Genomic DNA, 20,065 nt, shown 5'->3' with positions numbered 1-20,065 from the left:
ACATGTTAAGATTCCTATTTGACATTTAAGTGTAACTGTTGGAAAAGCAATGGATAGATGAAGAATCCTGGACTAGAGACACAAATTTGCCAATCATCATATAGATGTGGTATTTAGAGTCAGAGGACTAGAAAGGACAATGTGAGGGGGAAGTACAGATAGAAAAAGGTCTAAGCCTGAACCGTGAAACATGCCACATTTTAGAGGTTGCATAGAAGAGGTGATAGCAGAGGATACTGATAAGGAGTAGCCAGTGAGGTAGGAGGAAAAATCAGAGAAGAAAATGGCTCAAGAAAGAAAGATCAACTATGTCAAATTCTCCTGAGAAAACTATTGGATTTGGAGTGGGACTGCACTAAATCTGTAGATCTTTTGGGGATGGGGGGCAGGAGGGAGAGGGTTAGGGAGGATTGATATCATTCCAACATTGACTTTCCAATCCATGAACTCTCCATTTATTTATTTATGTCACTGTTAATGTCTCACAACAATATTATAATATTCTCTCTAGATGTGTTAGATGTATTCTTAGGTCCTTCATTTTTGTGTTATTGTAAATGGTATTGTTAGAATCTTCAGAAGTAATTATTGGCCACATGCGGTAGTTCATGCCTGTAATCCTAGAACTTTGGGAGGCCGAGGCAGGCAGATGCTTGGAGACCAGCCTGGGCAACATGGCAAACCCTATCTCTACAAAAAATACAAAAATTAGCCAGTGGCACACGCCTGTAATCCCAGCTACTTGGGAGGCTGAGGTAGGAGGATCAACTGAGCCCAGGAGGTGGAGGCTGCAGTAAGCCAAGATCGCACCACTGCACTTCAGCCTGGGTGGCAGAGGGAAACCCTGTCTCAAAAAAAATAGTAATAATAAAAAATTAATTATTACCAGTCTCATAGCTGAGGTAGAAATTTTTTTTAAAAAATAAGTAAGTACTGCATTTATTCACTCCAAGAAAAGTAAAAGCTAAGGCCCAGAATGTGGCAAGTCAAGGGTTAAAAGAAGAGAACAAGTTTTCCTCGGCCTAGCAAGCTCACTTCAAGGACAATGACAAGATAACACTGTCCGAATAGCCAAGGCCAAAGGAATAGGCTCCAGACACCTCTCCCTTCCAGAGCAAGGTTGAAGGAAAAAAAAGGGACAGATTCTTTTACTCTTTCCCCAGGCTTCTTAAACATTATTATTTGCAAATGTCTGTATTTAGCCAGTTTTTGTTTTTCTTTCAATGCAACTACAGGGTCACCAGCTATGCAAGGACCCAAGTTATGTTATGCTACAGATTACATGACCTGTCACTGTATGATTAACTGCTTTTGTTTTGCTTCTGTAAGGCCGCTTCTAAAAACCCCCCTCTGTCTTTGTCCAATGCTCAGCTGTTTAGATGCAAATCTAAAAACTGAAAGACCAAATATAAAAACTGAAAGACCTTAAGACACGTATATCTTAAGCTTGGCAATGGAAAGCAGGATGTCACACACACACAAAGCTAGTAATGTGAAAATCTGGTCTTGCATAAGGTCTTTTAGGTTTAGACTTCTTTGTTAATGCACATTGGCAGGAAAATGGGAACCAATAAAATTGTTTGCTGTCCTTCTCCCTCTATTCTCCACTTCTTGTTTTGTTTCTAAATGTGGGGTCAAAACTTCCAAAGGGTAAGACGCTCATTTTTCTGCCTTTCCCCTTCATCTCCCTATCGCACTAGGTACATACTACTCCTTAACACTTAGAGAAGGTAAAAAAAGAACAAATTGTGGAGAGGGAGCATATATGAAAGTAAAAGATTCCCAGACATAAAATGGGAGTTAATGGAGAAAGAAAATCTCTAAGGAAGACTAGAAATAATTGGGTTAGGGATTCTCGAGAAGTAAACTAAATTCCCCAAATGTGGTATTCTCTGAGAAGATAATTTAATTTTGAAGAAGAACTGGTATGCTATCGTGAAACAGCAGTCATCTGGAGCCTGGCTGTGACTTCAAGGCCTACTTCTGGAAGGTCAGAAAAAGACCTCAAAGAGGAGAAATGGGCATTTACGTAGGTTTATAAGTACCATCTTTATTTTAGAAAATAATCATTTTCTACCTTGAATTCTAGTTATTGTGACGAAAGATTGTAAAATTTCGGGACATGACTGAATTGAAATCTTGGTCCTGCACTTAAATAGCTCTTTGAATTGCAATTTATTATCCCAATTATTTTATCCTTTCATTCTACTGTGAAATCTATATCATGGCACATAATGGTCAACTTTATTATTTTAATTTACTGAATGCTTATTTACCTTTCATGGGTTATATCATTTAGCCTTCATAATATCTGTTGTTGCCATTGCCTCACACTCAGTAGGTGGCTTTTAATACTATTCTATTATTTTGATCAATTTAATATAAATGTTCTCTTCTCAGTGTTTGGTAACGCTGTCTGGGCTTGCTTTTGTTTGTTTTTAGAGACAGAGTCTTGTTGTGTCACCCAGGCTGGAGTACAGAGGCGCAATCTCAGCTCACTGCAACCTCTGCCTCCTGGGTTCAAGTGATTCTCCTGCCTCAGACTCCCAAGTAGCCGGGATTATAGGCACAGGCCACCATACCCGACTAATTTTTGTATTTTTAGTAGAGATGAGGTTTCACCATGTTGGCTAGGCTGGTCTCAAACTCCTGATCTCAAGTTATCCACCCACCTCGCTCTCCCAAAGTGCTGGGATTACAGGCATGAGCTGCCACACCTGGCCTTGGTACTATTTTTAAGGATATGTATATCTGATTTTTTTTCTGTTTATCTTATAGTTATTCTTTATTCAGGTATTTTACTTTTCTTAGCTCAACTTTGGTAATGTCTATGGAAAAGTCACCATTTTGTCTACAATTGCAAATATATTTATATCAAAAATACACATCACTTTAGTATCTTCTATATCTAGTATTACTTATGTGCTTTTTCAATAGTAAGCTTATGGAAGGATTAACTCTAATTTTCTTTTTCAGAGAACAGCCTTTGGTTTTATAAATTCCATTTTGGTGGAATAGGAAGGTATGATCTGTTTCATTGACTATGCGTTCATCTTAGTTTATTCCTTCTACTTTCCACAGGTTTTTGTTGTGTTCCTTTATTAGTGTTTGAGTTAAAAACTTAATGCTCTCCCTGTTGCTCAGGCTGGAGTGCAGTGGCATGATCTCAACTCACTGTAACCTCCGCCTCCCAGGCTCAACGATCCTCCTGTCTTAGCCTCCCTAGTAGCTGGGACTATAGGCATGCACCAGCACATCCAGCTAATTTTTTTATCTGTTGGAGACACAGGGTCCTGCCATGTTGTCTGTCCCGTCCAGCGGGATCGTTAACACAGACCTTGGAGGAGGGGGTGGGAATTTAGAGAGACAAGAGACACAAGAAATGGAGACAAGACAGTATCCTGATCAAGTCTCGTTTAATGGCGGCGGTGCAATGCCTTATATAGGCTGGCAGGGAAGAGGAAGGGCTCAGAGCAGGCGGGGAGGAGAATAATGAGAGACGTCACCAGGCGCATGCTCGGTAGACTTAGTCTTTCCCGGGCGCGGGAAGTTATCTATGCGCGCGGGAAAAGTTCGCGCGCACGGGAAAAGTTGATGATGAAGAACCAGGAAGTGTGCCATCTTGTCTCCACAATGCGGAGCTTAAGCAACAGAGGCCGCGGCAATTTCCGGGCCTCACGGCTCCAGACAGGTCCTCCTTTTTTATATTATTAGTGACTAGAAGATAGTCCCTCGGGAACTGCGCCTGTCTTAGGTTGGTGTGACACATCTCTTCACTGGTACCCGTCATGGGATTAGGCAGTAGCTATGACGGCCCTCCTGTCTTAGGTTAGTGAGAGATGACACTCTCTTACCCGTCATTGGCTGTCCAGTTCAGCACACAGGGAAGGTGGTTTACAGCAAGCATAAGTATGGACCATCGTGATCTTCTTGTTCCAGGCGATGATAATGGACCTGTATGGGTTTGGCTTGGATGGCCTCAATTTGTTGCTTAATGAATGTCATGAGCTTATTGAAGATTATAGGTCCCAAAGAGAGGAAGAGCAATAGGCAAAGCAGGGGGCCCAATAACGGTATAATATAGGGGAGGAGTCCATGGAACCCAGTCCAAAACGGGTTATCAGTCATTTCTTTTCGTCGTTTTTATAGGTCTTCTTGTAGACGCTTGATTTTATCTCTGACAATCCCGGACTTGTTGGCATAGAAACAGCACTTTTCCTGTAGAGCTAAGCAGATAACCTCCCTGTTCGGCAGTTAATAAATCTAGGCCTCTCCTATTTTGGAGCACTACTTCTGCCAGCGAATCTACTTGATCTTGTAGATCCTGTATAGTACTTGAGATGGCCTGCATATCTGAGATCAATTGGCGAGACAATTTGGTGTATTGAGTAACAGAGACCCCCTAGGCTTGAAACCCCAGTTGTTACGGCAGTAGTGATGCCTAATCCTACAAGTAAGGGGATAAATTGTATTGCCCTTTTGGCTCTTCCCAAAAAGTGATCTATAGCTGGAATAGGTACAGGTTCATCTCCAGGGATAATGTCTATATCTGGCAGAAGAGTGGCTAAGACACAACGTCCTGTCCAGTTTACAGGCAAATAGGTATACGCTCTATTATTGCCACATATAAAAACTGAACTGTTTGGGGCACACAACGATTGGGAAATATTTGTTGTGATGGAACAATTATTGAATTCAACGATTCCTACATCGATGTCATAGGTGTTATTGAGGAAAGGGGAGTAGAAGCAAGGGGAGTTAGAAAATTCTAGGGGCTGCACTTGAAGGGGAGGAATTATGGTGCAGGAAGCATTGGATGTATAGTTTAAGTCATTGCTGGTTATGGCAAGAGGAATGGGATCTCCTAACGGTAAACATAGCCAGCAGTCATTGGCTAGACTAGAGTTGGAATTATTGAGCAGATTATGAGTAGCAGTGAGGAGGTCAAAAGTCTGGGCATCAATTTTTTCTTTCCCTCGGATTTTGGGCAGAGCCAAAGGGTGGTAGCGAATTTCTGGATATAGAGATTTTTGCAACTCTTCAAGTTTTTTGTATACCCTAATTTCTCGGACCTTGTCTTGTGGTCCTCCTCCGTCAGAGATATGAAGAGGGGGGTGAATATTCCAGCAGACAGGCTTTCCTACAATTCCAGTACAGCCAGCTGATACAAGGTTATTGGTATTTCCTAAAACTGTAGGGACATTACTGGCCCCTATAGTGGGGTTTCTAGTTCTTGTTAAGATAGCAGTATAGTATGTCTTATTGTCAGAGGTGCATTCTTGATAAGTGGTGTAGCAGGAGCTGTGCATAGTAGCCTTAAATGTGTCACAAGGGCAAGTTGTAACACCTCCTCCGTCAGATATCCTAGGGGTTGACACACACCTCCATTTGAGGGAGTCACTAGGCAGGTATGCTGTGTGAGCGGAGCAGGACACAGTTGAGAGGTACTTATTTGGAGGGGAGGTCACATATCCCCCATAGCAATCACAGGGCTTACCATGCCGTTGTTGTATATGCGTAAGGGCCTCACGTGGATCACCGAAGCCGGCATGAACCTGGAATACTTGGCAAGTCATCACTAAGGTCCAGAGGGGCCTGTAGTTGGAGTTCATCTCTGTAATAGAAGGAAAAGGTACTCTCAGGGAGAGAGTTACTCCCTGGATTGGTTATTGTTAGGTACCTGTCTTACCAGTCGCTCTGGCAGCCATCTGGCTGCATCATGAGTTTGGGAAAAAACACAAACTGAGCCTCTTCCCCAGATTAACACTGGGTCTGGACCATGCCATGTGTTGTCTAATGGGTCTTTCCACTTAACCATGGCAAATTGTTTTTTGGAATCAGAATGCCAAAATCGATCAGCTGCTGATTTGTTCAGATCATCTAAATTTAAAAAATTCAAAATAAAGAGTGTGTGATTAAGAATGTTTCTAGGGGTGCCCTTAGTAGGGTACCATTCTCCCTTTTTTATTTTTTCAATGGTGGTTTTTAAGGATAGGTGAGCTCTTTCAACTATTCCTTGTCCTTGAGGGTTATAGGGAATTCCAGTAATGTGTTTTATTTGTAATTTAAGACAGAAGTCTTGGAAGGCTTTGGATGTATAGCCAGGACCATTGTCTGTTTTTAGTTGTTTAGGCTTCCCAACTATGGAAAAACAGTGTAGTAAATGAGCTATGACATGTTTGGTAGCTTCTCCTGTTTGTAAGGTGGCTAGTATAAATCCACTAAATGTATCTATACATACATGGACGTGTTTTAAGTTACCGAATTCTGAATAATGGGTGACATCCATTTGCCAGATCATGTTGGGAACTAGTCCTCTTGGGTTAATTCCTAAGTGAGGGACTGGCAGGTATGTTATACAGGTCTGACATTGTTTAACTATTTGCCTTGCTTGTTCTCTAGTTATTTTAAACATCAGTCTCAAAGTTTGAGCATGAAGATGGTGTAAGGCATGAGTAGCCTGTGCTTGGGCTAGGTTTGTATTTGTAGCTATGGCTACCGTCTTGGTTGCCATATCAGCCAGTTGATTGCCCTGGGATAGAGGTCCTGGTAATCCTGAATGAGCTCTAATGTGTCCAAGAAAGAAGGGTGTTGTTCTATTATGTATTAATTGTTGGCATTGTAAAAATAACTTGGCTATATGTGACACATGCTTAATTTGTGCCACTGTCTCAAGTAGAGGTATTGAGTGAACTAAGTATGCACTGTCGGTATAAATATTAAGGGCCTGATTAGGGAAGGCTGACAGCACCGCGATTAGGGCCTGTAATTCTACTAACTGAGCCGAGGTATGGCTGGTTTTGAATTTAACAGTGGTGTCAGCAAAGGTATATGCAGCAGTTCCTGTGGATGATCCATCAGTGAATACTAATAAGGCATTGTCTAAAGGTGTTTTACTGATGACATGAGGAAAGACAAAAGCATGTAGTTTACAAAATTGGATAAGCTTATTTGGCGGGTAATGGTTATCTAAGTTACCAGCATAAGAGGCGCAAGAAATTGGCCACGTTTCAGTGTTTTGCATTAGCCAATGGATTTGTGGCTTAGAATAAGGATGTATGATCGTAGAGGGTTCAATTCCAAAATATTTTTTGCTATTGTCTCTCCCTAGAATAATTAAATCTGCTGTGGCATCATAATAGGGGAGTAATACCTTTTTGGGTGATGAAGGCAAGTGGACCCACATAATAGGGTTATTTTGCCAGAATAAACCAGTAGGTGTTAGTGTTGTGTTAAATATTAAAAGGGTTAATGGCTGTGAATAGTCTATGTTAGCAACAAATTGCTCAGCAATGGCCGCCTCTACTTTATTAAGTGATAAAAGAGCTTCTTTTGATAACGACCTAAGGGACTTAGGGTTGGGGTCACCTCTCAGGGTGTTGAATAAAGGTTTTAAGTCTCCCGTGGTGAGTTTTAAGTATGGCCGGAGCCAATTTATGTCTCCAAGGAGCTTTTGGAAATCATTGAGGGTTTGTAACTTATCTTTACGGAAAACTGCCTTTTGATTAGTAATTTTAGGTCCATTTATTTGAAAACCTAAATATGTATAAGAGTCTTGTAGTTGTATTTTTTCTGGAGCTATTTGTAACCCCGCTGTGGTTAGTTCTTGTCTGAGTTGCGCAAAACACTGTAAAACTTGTTCTCCCATTTTTCCTGCTATGAGGATATCATCCATGTAATGTATAATGTATATTTGTTTCCATGTCTCTCTAACTGAGTGTATGGCTGTAGCCACATATTTTTGACACAAGGTGGGACTATTGGCCATACCTTGAGGTAACACTTTCCATTGGTATCGCTTCGTTGGTTCTTTAAAATTTATAGATGGTAAGCTAAAGGCGAATCGTTTTTGGTCAGTAGGATGAAGGGGAATTGTAAAAAGCAATCTTTAAGGTCTATGATAATTTTAAAATATCCTTGAGGGATTGCTACCGGAGAGGGTAGTCCGGGCTGCAAGGCACCCATGAGGATCATAGTAGCGTTTACTGCCCTTAAATCTTGTAAGAGTCTCCACTTACCGGACCTTTTTCTGATAACAAATATGGTTGTATTCCAGGGAGAGTTACTGTCCGCAATATGCCCTGCCATTAGCTGTTCCTGCACTAACTGTTGGGCCGCAATTAGCTTTTCATTAACTAAAGGCCATTGATCAACCCAAACAGGCTCATCCGACTTCCATGTTATGGGGTCAGCACACTTTTGGGGTGCAGGCATGTCAATGGCCAAAGCTAAAAATTTCCAAACCCCTTTGTGTTAGATTGTCCTAAGGCTGGAATAGGCCGTTGAATACCATTTTCCCTTTTTCCCAGTCCTTTTCCGGGGCTATAACCTTGGGCTAGCATTTGTGCAGTAACTATATCGTTAGGGCTGCACATCATAATTTTCATCTGGGAGAGTAGGTCTCGGTCCCAAAGATTAACAGGCAATTGAGGGATAACAAATGGTTTAATGAGACCTGAGTTATTTTCTTTGTCTTTCCAGGTGAGGTATTTAGAGCTTTGTCTGGGATTACTGCTTTGCCCAATTCCTCTTAAGTTAGTTAAAGTCTCTGTGGTAGGCCAGTGAGAGGGCCAGTCCTCTTGTTTGATGATGGTTACATCAGCCCCTGTATCTATTAACCCTGTAAACAACTTGCCATCTAGCCACAAGGTCAGGGAGGGCTTTTGATTAGTAATTGGCTGTACCCAATATATGTCTGAAGATCCAAAACCTCCCGTTCCTCTGTTAGGATGTTGGATTTTATTAGTAGTTTTAACCAAATGCAATAGGATGAATTGTGCTATTCTATCCCCTTGAGGAACAGTAATGATACTGTTAACAGCCCTGGCCATAATTTTAATTTCTCCAATATAATCATTATCAATTACTCCTGGAAAGACTTGTAGACCTTTCATGGTGACACTGCTTCTTCCCAGGATTAATCCAAAGGTATCAGGAGGCAAAGGCCCATATATTCCAGTGCCTAAAGCTTGTGCTCCCATCTCAGGTGTTAACACTGTGTGGGAGGTGGAACAGAGGTCCAGTCCTGCACTTCCTGGGGTTGCTCTACTAAGTCTTGAAATGGATTGTTGCTGCTGGCTGGAACAAAACTGACCGCCCCATAAGCTTGTTTCAGGGCCTGGGGCTGGCCCCTCATCCCGTTTCCCTGTTGGGATGGTAAAGGATTTCCCTGACTGTCAGTTTTAGATTTACATTCGTTAGCCCAATGTTTTCCTCTTTTACACCTTGGGCAAAGGCCTGGAACCTTTGCTTCGGAGTTTTTATTTGAATCCCCGCGGCAATCTTTTGCAAAATGTCCCCTTTTGCCACATTTAAAACACCCTCCTTTTCTTTGTTCTTATTATTAAGGAAGTCTTTTACCGTTTGTCCACTGAAAGCTGCGGCCATTGCTAAACCCTGTTGATAGGAGGGCCCAATGTCTGAACAGAGACGGATATATCCAGTTAAGTCTGTTTTCTTTCTATAAGGTCGGATTGCCACTTGACAAGCTGGGTTGGCATTTTCATAAGCCAATTGTTTAACATAATCTACACCCGCCTCGGCATTACCAAAAATCCTTCCTGCGGTTGTTATGAGCCTATGTACAAAATCTGTGAATGGCTCATCAGGTCCCTGCTTGACTCCAGTGAGCGAAGCTCCTGGGTCTCCTTTAACAGGGAGTTTCCTCCAGGCTTTTGTAGCGGCCGCCTGGATTTGTGAAAATAGTCCAGGGTCGTATTGCATCTGAGCATCAGTGTCGGTATAATTACCCGAGCCAGTTAACATATCAAAGTCCCAACCGTTTCCTGCCTGTTGGTTTCTTTTGGCTGTATCTCTGCAATTTTCAAAAAACTCCGATTTCCAAATCAAATGATCTCCCCCTGAGAGGACTGCTCTGACTAGTGTGTTCCAATCTGTTGGAGTAAGTCAGTTATCGGCCACAGACTCTACTATAGCAAGAGTGTATGGAGCAGTAGCTCCATATTGAGAAACAGCAGTTTTTAATTCTTTTATGACAGTGAAATAAAATCCATTATGATGCCTCCAGGCCTGACCCTGTCCATCTACAGTTTCAGTTACCGGGAAGATATCTTTAGGGGAGAATTCTTCCCTGTCTCGGCTAGTAGAAAATCTTCCTTTTGGGACATGTTGTCCGGGCCGCTGAGGTGGGCGAGGGAAGCCTCCCATATTCTCTGAATTAGTTACACTCTCATTTCCTGTTTTTAATTTTTGCAGCCTAATGATTAGTGACTGATGTAACTCTTCTAGCTTAATTTGCTCTTCAAGCTGAGCGATTTTTTCTTTGAGTTCCTCTTTTGGATTGACTACCGCCATTACGTTGGGTGCAGAAGCGCCACGTGTCCCGTTATAGGGAGGTGGACACGAGCAAAAGGGACGCCAGTTAGGATTATGATATCTAGCTGCCTCTTCCTCTAAGTCATCCCAATTTACATCTGAAAGGTCAGGATTGTCATTACTTTTATCTTTTCGTGATGTTTGCAGAATTGGGTATTTTTTGGGCCTTTTCTCGCCTAGCATCATTTTGTCTTTTACAGAAGGAGCCTTGGCCCCCTCGTCATCACTTTCAAGAGAAATAAGATCTACTTCTTTGTCTGGCGGGGGGCTCCCGAGGTCGGTCTGAGAACTGACCTTTAAAATCTCCTCAGTCTGGGCGACCGCAGCCATTACTTGTGGATCGGCTTCCTTTTTATCTATTAGATCCTTGATTAAATTCCAATAAGAAAAGGCGGTTACAGGAATTTTTTCTGGCCCAAAGGTATTATAATAATATTGAAAGGCGTCTCCCACCCTCCGCCATCTTTTTATATCAATGGTTCCTTCCTGTGGGAACCAAGGGCAGGTATCTTTCACAAAATCAAAAAATCTAAATAAGTCACCACTTTTAACCTTTACTCCCCGTGTCTTTAAAGCCTCTTTTAATTGCCCTACGTAGATTTGATGCTGGCTTAATTCTTGTCCCATTTCGGGCGCGTAACTTACCCTCAACTCCAATGCAGCAGGCTCCCACGACGGTCGGAGGGATTTTTCTTTCACTTTAGTCGCCGGCCTTTCTATGCTCCCTCTTCCTCACGCAGTTCCCTCGTATCCAAGCCCCACATTGGGCGCCACGTGTCCCGTCCAGCGGGATCGTTAACACAGACCTTGGAGGAGGGGGTGGGAATTTAGAGAGACAAGAGACACAGAAATGGAGACAAGACAGTATCCTGATCAAGTCTCGTTTAATGGCGGCAGTGCAATGCCTTATATAGGCTGGCAGGGAAGAGGAAGGGCTCAGAGCAGGCGGGGAGGAGAATAATGAGAGACGTCACCGGGCGCATGCTCAGTAGACTTAGTCTTTCCCGGGCGCGGGAGGTTATCTACGCGCGCGGGCGGGAAAAGTTCGCGCACGCGGGAAAAGTTGATGATGAAGAACCAGGAAGTGCGCCATCTTGTCTCCACAATGCGGAGCTTAAGCAACAGAGGCCGTGGCAAACTCCGGGCCTCATGGCTCCAGACATTGTCCAGGCTGGTCTCCAACTCCTGAGGCAATAATTGGGAGTCCAAGGCGATCTGCCCACCAATTATTTTCTCTTAAATGCATTTTAAAGCTACGAATTTTCTCCTGACTGCTTCACATAGGTTTTAATATTATTTGCCATGAAATATATTCCACAGTGGAATGACAGATCATTGGGATAAGAAATGGCAATTCAATGAGTTATTTAAAGATAGGGCTAAGATTTGAATTCTAGCTTACTGGGACCAAAGCTTGTGAAGTCTCAGGGTATGGTTGAATTATAGTGCTCTTGTTATTTCTAAGGAGTGTATAATTTTTATTCTGATATCCCCTTTAACCCATGTGCTTTTTCCTAAGAGCACAACTTAAGGAGGGCATGTTTGATTATTTTATTGTTTTATAATCAGTTAACTATGCCCTGGTCCCATATGGTTTCAGCTTTTCAACACTTGAGACTTAATTTGCCATCTCACTTATGGTCAATTTTTGTCAATATTCCATGTGAATCTGAAAATAATGTAACTTTCCCATTTTGAATATAAGATGGTATAGGCATAATTATAGTTATGATTAATCTTATTAACCATGTTCTTCAAATTCTCCATATCCTCAATAAGTTTCAGTCAACTGGATCTGTCAATTCCTAAGAAAGGTATATTAAACTTATCACTGTGATTGTTGACTTATATGCACATATGTGTGTGTATCCTTGTTTAATGCAAATAATTCATGGTCATTCCTTAATGGAGCACTACCTTTATGAATATGAGATACCCTTCTAGTGCCATATATAAATGTATTTTTAAACCTACTTTTTTTTTTTTTTTTTTTTTTTGAGACAGGAACTTGCTCTGTCACCCAGGCCAGAGTGCAAAGGTGCAATCATAGCTAATTGCAGCCTCGATCTCCTAGGCTCAAGCAATCCTCCTCCTTCAGCCTCCTAAGTAGCTGGGACTACAGGTGCATGTAACCATGCCTGCCTAATATTTTTACTTTTATAGAGACAAGGGTCTTGTTTTGTTGCCCAGGCTGATCTCGAACTCTTGGCTTCAAGTGATCCTCCTGCCTCAGCCTCCCAAAGTGCCAGGATTACATGTGTGACCCACCACGTAAGCCCATATTTTTCTAACTTCTACAGTAATAGTATCTATATCCTATTTATTTATAACATAAATCTTACTTAGCTTATTTTCTCTTCACTCTTGCTCTCCCTACCTCCCTCCTATATCACCTAGAATTGGAATTCCAGGTTTTCTTTTTAATTTTCTAGAATCTAAATTCACTTTGTTTAGCAATATCTTTTACCAAATATATTACCACCGTTGCTTCTGTTATCTCACATCTTCCCTTATGATCTTTTTTAAATTATTGCTGGAATAGAATTCTGAAAAGTCACCCACACTTAAGTGATAGTTTAACTGAATTCAAAATTCTTTTCCCTAGATTTTAAAAAATAATGCTTCATGTCTTCTTATATCCAGTGGAGCCCAAATGAGAAGTTGGATGTAAATTTAACTTCCATTTCTTCATAAGCATTTTCCCTGAATATGTTTAGAAAGTTCTCTTTGTTCTCAAATTTTGTCACTGTGAATCTAGGTGAGGGTCCTTCTTACCCTGTATGCTCAGAATTTAATAGGACCTTGCAGTCTAAGGATGTATATATGCACTTAGATCCTGTGAAATATCCTCCTTTTATTCCTTTATTTTCTCATGACTGTGGTTGCATACTACACAATAGTAGGTTGTACACTACACATTGACAAATCTTATTATTCAAATGGCATCCCCTGAAATTGTGCAGTGCACAATCAGCAAATCTTATTTGGTAGATCTATATTTTATTTCTTACATGTTCTGAATTCTCCCCTCGTCTACTAACCCCTCATCCTACTAGATGAGTTTAGAACATCCGGATCTATTTTTCATATCATTTAACTTTTCTTTCATTTCTGCATGCATCTTTTTATATGGCTTTGTGGAGGAATTTCTGGCTTATCTTGATCATCGTGAGGGGGGAGAAACTCAAACTATGTGTTTCCTGTGCTTTCACACCACAACAATCAACACAGAAGACTGACCAAATGTGACAGGGGCGTGGGTGGGGAAAGGGTCTCCACACAGCAAGCAAGCAGTCGGTTCTGCAGTGGACACCAGCTAAGTATAACTCCAATTCAATTTTTACACTATTTGTCAGGAGGTCCCACAGGTTGAGGGCTGAGTCTACCAGACTGCCCCCACTTCAAATGCCAGTTGCAAGTCTGGGCCTCCAGAACTTCTGACCAACTATTTCCAGGTTGGGACTCCCATGGCTTCCTCCTTTGCATTGGATTAATTTGCTAGAGCAGCTCCTGAAACTCAGAGAAACACTTGTGTTTACTACTTTATAACAAAAAATACAAATGAAAAGATGCATAAGGGCTCAGCCTCCCAGAGTGCCAGGATTATATGTGTGACCCACATGGGGGAAGTAGCATGGAGCTTCCATGCACCCCCACTGGGTGCGCCGCCCTTCAGGAACCTCTACATGTTCAGCTATCCAGAAGCTCTCCGAGCCCTGTCCCTTTGGGTCTTTACAGAGGCTCCGTTACATAGGCGTCTCTGATTAAACCATTGGCCATTGGTGATCAGCTTAACCTTCAGCCCCTCTCCCCTCCCAGGAAGTTGGAGGTGGGCTGAAAGTCCAAACTCTCTAATCCTCCCTTGTTCTTTCTGGTCACCAATCCCCATCCTGAAGCTACCCAGGGGCTGCCAGACATCACTCAACTCATTAATAAACAAAAAGACATCACTTTAGTGTTTCTAAGGATTTTAGGAGTTGTATGTCAGGAAATGGGGTTGCAGACTAAATATATATTTCATAATAGCACAATCTTTCAGCTTATTTACGTTCTCCTGGCTATATCTATCCTGTTCTGGATTTATCCCTTGTTGAATTTTTACATCAATAACAAAATGTTAAATTTTCAAGGCGTGGGAGCGCCCAGTTACTTGGTATATTTTCCTGCCTCCTTGAACCAAATGACTGCACTCACTGCTGGAATCAAAGATGTCAGTCACCAGCCAGGCATGGTGATTCACACCTGTAATCCCAGCACTTTGGGAGGCCAAGGTGGGTGGATCCCTTGAGCCCAGGAGTTTGAGACCATCCTGGGCAAAATGGTGAAACCCTGTCTCTACAAAAAATACAAAAATTAGCTGGTTGTGGTGGTGCATGCCTGTGGTCCCAACTACTCAGGAGGCTGAGGTGGGAGGACAGCTTGAGCCCGGGAGGTTGGGGCTGCAGTAAGCTGAGATCGTGCCACTGCACTCCAGCGTGGGCAATAGAACGAAACCCGGTCTCTAGAAAACAAATAAAAAGACTTCAGTCGCCAAGGTAGGAGATGGGTGGATACTCCTACTGTAGTACCTGAACTGTCATCCTGTCAGCTGCCCCAAGACCAACTTTTGTCTCCTGGTTCCAAAACATGTGGATCATTTTTTGGTCCACTCCTGTCTTCTGCAGAAGTCCTCCTTGGCACTCTTCACTGTTACCCCATCTGCCATCTTTGTCCATTTTTTATCATTTCTAGGAATTTGGGGTAGAATATGAGAAGAAAGCAACATATCTTCAGTACACAATCTTGAATCAGTAGCTATTTTTCACCTGTGCATTAGAGACGGGAAACTTGCAGAGCACTCGGCAGGACTTCCCTACGACCATCAACTAATATTTATTGAATTGTTTATTAGTAGGAAACATTAAGCAATTATCCTTCATAAAAACATGAAGTAAGCATTACTATATTCCCAGTTTTAAGGTGAGAAAACACAGATTAAAAACACCCTAAAGAGCAGAGCCAGGTTACACACCACGTGGTCCGTCTCAGGAGCCTGCACTCTTTACTAATACACTATACGATGGCATATCCGGATGACTTTGGGAACACATTATACTTCTACCCTGCCAGGAGGGCCAAATATATTTACTTTGTCATCTCTGTCCTGTAAGGGGCCACATTTCTATCCATCAACTCAATCTACATTACTCAAGCCTGCTTGTAATTCATATGTTATTTCCTCATGCCAGGAAGAATAGTCACAGTTCTGTTTTGCTACTCTTTTATCTTTGAGACTCAAATTCCCCTCTCCCCACTATAAATGATTTGCACATACTAGTCTAGAAAGATTTATCTAATATGCCACTTTCCCCCACAGACACATCTCCACAATCATAAACACCATGAAATAAACTTCTCTTAGACAAATGAAAAATTTTCTTACCTTTTTTCTCCAGGCTAAGGATCAGAATTCAAGTTTTACTTGGTTAACTCTCCAGCTAATCCAAAAGCTGTCTTCTTCTCTATAGATGCTTGCTGTTTCAGGGGGGCAGGTGGGAGTTATTTAAGAATAATTTCCATTACCTAATTCCTTGATACTAATGTGAAAAAATTATGAAAATCAGAGGTTAAACACTTAAAAAGATCCAGGAAAATCTCCTACAAAGACACTTAAATAAGCAAAATCATCAAATTTTCATAATGGGACAGGGAGAAGATTGAAGAAACCAAAAAAAGCAAGTATATTCCTTTGCTGGAACTAATTCTATGGCTGATATATATATATGTAAGTTAATCAGTATACCTTTCTCCTGCTCATTATTCTACATATATAATATGGGTCTTAAGTAACTAAACATTCCAAACTAGATGAAATATAGTTCCAGAGAGAAAGTATAAGTAGTTTAAGACTTAACCCTTTGTATTAGAGTTCTCCAGAGGGATAAAACTAATAGGGGAGACATATACCTCTATCTATAGATGATAATAGATTAGATATAGATATAGATATATTAAAGGGAGTTTATTAAGGAGAATTGGCTCACATGATTACAAGGCAAAGTCCTACAGTGGGCCGTCTGCAAGCTGAGGAAGAAGCCAGTAGTGGCTCAGTCTGAGTCCAAAAGCCTCAAGAGTGGGGAAGCCCACAGTGCAGACTTCAGTCTGTGGCCGAAAGCCCAAAAGCCTCAGGCAAGCCACTGGTGTTAAGTCCAAGAGTCCAAAGAACCTGGAGTCTCATGTCCAAAGGCAGGAGGAATGGATGGAGGCATCCAGCACAGGAGAGAAATGAAAGCTAGAAGACTCTGCAAGCCAGCTTAGCCCGCTTCTTTCTCCTGCTTTGTTCTAGCCACCCTGGCAGCCAACTGGATGGTGCCAACCCACATTGAGGGTGAGTCTTCCTTTCCCAGTCCACTGACTCAAATGTTAATCTCCTCTGGCAACACCCTCACAGACACACCCAGAAACAATACTTAGCTATCTAGGTATCCTTTAGTCCTATCAAATTTATACCTAATATTAACCATCACATCCTAGAATTTAGAATTTTCTTAAGAACATTGAATGACCCTTGCCTAGGGTTGTATCTGTGCTGTGGCTGAAGTCTGTTTTAGACTCCCTCCTGGCCTACAGAATTTTCCTTCAATGCATTGAAAAATGTTAATCCCACAAACTAGAAACCAAGACTTTTGCAAAATCAAAACATCATTGAGAAGGCGGGTGTGAGGAAATCAAGCCTTTATCTTTAGATATATTCTATTCCTAGGTGTTAAAAACACTAATATTAAAAAGTGGTATGGATCTCCACCTACCCTCTGGTAATCTGCAGTTATTGCCCTTTGATCATGTAAAGCAACTGAGATCATTTGCTCCTGACTTCACGTCACTAATCTGTATCTTTCATTTTTTGCTCCAAGTGTTCCTTCTTCTGAGTGCCGAGTGCTGCTCCAGTACCTAGATTGATCTCTCTCTCTCTCTCTGTCTCTCAATATCCAACCAATCCCAAGCTGTATTACCTCTTTACCATCTTTGGGAAAGTGGACCAGTATCCAGGCTTGGATAAGCCAAGGAAAAATACTAAGGAACTGCTTAAAGCTCTAGTAGTTCTTCTACTTTGCTGTTTTTGGCTTTGGCCATCTAAAGCAAAGTTCCTTGGATTGGTTGACAGTGAGATACTCTCTAGATTCTTGTGTCTCTTTTTAGTAGGACCACCTAAAATGTGTCATCCATTGTGTAATGAGTTCTTGACCAAAGAAAAGAAATTTGAAGGTCTTCGGACTCTGTCATCTTCCTTGTTTGCCACTCTTTGGATTGTAATTTGAAGAGAAAAAAATCTTCCTTGTTTTCTTGCAAAAATGTTGGATGCTGAGTAGTTGGCAAGAACAGTAACTTCAGTTAGAAAATGCTGGAAACAGGCCGGGCGCGGTGGCTCGCGCTTGTAATCCCAGCACTTTGGGAGGCCGAGACGGGCGGATCATGAGGTCAGGAGATCGAGACCATCCTGGCTAACCCGGTAAAACCCCGTCTCTACTAAAAAAATACAAAAAACTAGCCGGGCGAGGTGGCGGGCGCCTGTAGTCCCAGCTACTCGGGAGGCTGAGGCAGGAGAATGGCGTAAACCCGGCAGGCGGAGCTTGCAGTGAGCTGAGATCCGTCCACTGCCCTCCAGCCCAGGCGACAGAGCGAGACTCCGTCTCAAAAAAAAAAAGAAAAGAAAATGCTGGAAACAATTTAACAAGCAGAAATGATTAACTCAGAAATCATCGACATAACTCCACCAACCCCACTTTTAAATTTCTGTTTAAACATTTCCCAAATTATTTGCACATTCTTCTTTTGGCTGTAAGACATTATTTTCTCTATGCTAGCTAATAGTTTTCTAGATAATTTCTATTCCCTTGACTTGTTCTTATGTTAAATCCTCAAAATTAAGAGCTTTCAGCTCAAAAATCAGAAATAGGAAACAAGTGTTTAATGAAATGATTTCACTTTTTTCTGAAAGTATTGACGTGAAGTATTAAAAGCATCATCTGATAGAAAAAGAAGGTACTTGCCAAATATTATATCGGCCTTTATAGAGCACTAGTAACAGACACTAGTAACACAAAGTCTTTTGTTTCCTAATTTATTCTTTTCCTAATAGGCCACATAGCAGACACTGAAGGTTCTACGTAACAAAGGTCCTACAAGTAAATTGTGAAAATGCCTTATTGGATGGTGTTTCTAGAATACAGAAGGTCTTATTTCCTTAATGCAAGATGCTTAGGGAAGTCACTCTCAAGTCACCAGAAATCTACTAAAGCACCACTTGCTGGAAAATGGAATGTGCTTTGGAAGCACAACAGTGCTCTTGCAAGTGCCTTCCTCACCATAACAATAATAAGAGCAACACTGATCAAATATTTACCACGTTTCAGCCACTGTACTAAGTGCTTTGGGTACATTACCTCATTTAATCTTCATATCAAGCCTAGAAGATAGTTTCCACTATTTTTCCCACTTTACAGGGGAATAACTTGAGGATCAATTTGCTGTAAGGAAGTTTATTGATCACAGCAAGTAAAGAAACTTTTCCAAGGTCATACAGTCCTTATGTGGGGAAGCTATACTCAAAGCTGATGTTCATCACCACTACAGGATAGTGCCTTCTCAGCAAGAACTACTCTTACAGTGCTAAGAGGAGAAATGGGCAAGGTGGTAAGAGCCAGAATATCTGTTGTTGATGTTGCAGATACAGCTCTGAACTTATGACCCTAAAATGATCTCCACCCTCAGTTGCCTGAGATGCCTTCAGCATGATATGTGATCATGTGAAAGCTATGTTATGTGTATTATTTTTACTACCTCTTCTGCATCCAGATAGGTAGATTGTTTTTTTCCTCTAGAAAAAAAAAAAAAAAAAAAAAAAAAAAAAAAAAAAAAAAAAAAAAAAAAACAGAAAAGAACTAAGACAAAAAAACAGGGAGATCTTAGCAGAACCAAGGCACATTAGATTATATTAGCCTTGAAAATGGTGATAGAAATCAGTGATGTTGAACCTGAAATAATTTAAATAATTATCAGCAACTTACCAGAGCTACGTTCATGGACCACTGGGATCTCTCTTATTTGGGTCTCAAGTCTTCCATAAAGTGAAGGGACTATAATTGTCCATCTTCAAGGTTCCTTCTAATTATGACTCATGTATAACCCCTTGACTCTTTTAGATTTCTGGCAGTTAATGTCAATACTACCCTTCATATTGCTTCTGAGTTAGCTTAGGTAAGGTCCTTAAATACCCAATGACTTATACTCTGAGGCTTCTAAACTGGTATGTGGACCTTGGTGGTTGCAACTTCATCCAAATCCTCATTCTGTGTTGTGCTATCCCTAATTTAGAGGGCAAAAAATTTCAAACTCAATTGTTTCTTGTTAAATTCAACTCTTGGAGCTCCACCTGTCACAAATACAACCCCATTTCCCATGTACTCAATTCCTTCTGTTTCTTGAATCCATCATTCATCCCAGATATTTAGTGCCTAATGTATTCCAGACATAGTTCTACATAATAGGGATAGAGCAGTGTCTGAAACAAAGTACCTTCATAGGACTTATTCTGAGGAGGCAGGAGGGGAGACAAATGATGTATTACTCAGATATAGTCTAAGGTATTATAACAAATAAGTCTTTAAAAACAGTGGCTTGAATAAGATACAAGTTTATTTATCTCTAATGTAACAGTCCAGGGCTAACAAAGCAGTTCTGCCATCCTCAT

General features: G+C 41.3%; 2 protein-coding genes across 5 annotated transcripts in view; both read right to left on the bottom strand.

Annotated features, from left to right (window-relative positions):
* LOC104670099 (histone H2B type 2-F) overlaps positions 1–20,065 on the bottom strand; it is a 39,642-nt gene that overhangs the window by 12,851 nt on the left and 6,726 nt on the right. The window lies entirely within an intron of this gene.
* LOC115899059 (syncytin-1-like) lies at positions 4,096–17,819 on the bottom strand. Of its 3 annotated transcripts, XM_030935261.1 has the most exons (5): positions 15,758–17,819; positions 14,904–15,062; positions 10,630–11,141; positions 5,498–5,614; positions 4,096–5,413 (listed from the first exon to the last, which is right to left on the bottom strand). In XM_030935261.1, the coding sequence occupies exons 4-5, from the start codon at positions 5,610–5,612 to the stop codon at positions 4,275–4,277; spliced, it is 1,254 nt and encodes a 417-aa protein (XP_030791121.1). In that variant the 5' UTR covers positions 5,613–5,614; positions 10,630–11,141; positions 14,904–15,062; positions 15,758–17,819; the 3' UTR covers positions 4,096–4,274. The 3 variants fall into 3 exon arrangements, with proteins under 3 accessions (XP_030791121.1, XP_030791120.1, XP_030791123.1); XM_030935260.1 differs by having other exon boundaries at positions 4,096–5,614; positions 10,981–11,141; XM_030935263.1 differs by lacking the exons at positions 4,096–5,413; positions 5,498–5,614 and having other exon boundaries at positions 7,844–11,141.

The sequence above is a fragment of the Rhinopithecus roxellana genome, chromosome 8, assembly GCF_007565055.1.
Source record: "Rhinopithecus roxellana isolate Shanxi Qingling chromosome 8, ASM756505v1, whole genome shotgun sequence".
NCBI classification, from domain to species: Eukaryota; Metazoa; Chordata; class Mammalia; order Primates; family Cercopithecidae; genus Rhinopithecus; species Rhinopithecus roxellana.
Note: the sequence above shows the minus strand (reverse complement) of the source record. Positions and strands in the feature narration are given on the sequence as shown.

Coding starts and splice junctions, on each gene's coding strand:
- LOC115899059 (XM_030935260.1), bottom strand. CDS start 5,612: ATGAACTCCAACTACAGGCCCCTCTGGACCTTAGTGATGACTTGCCAA.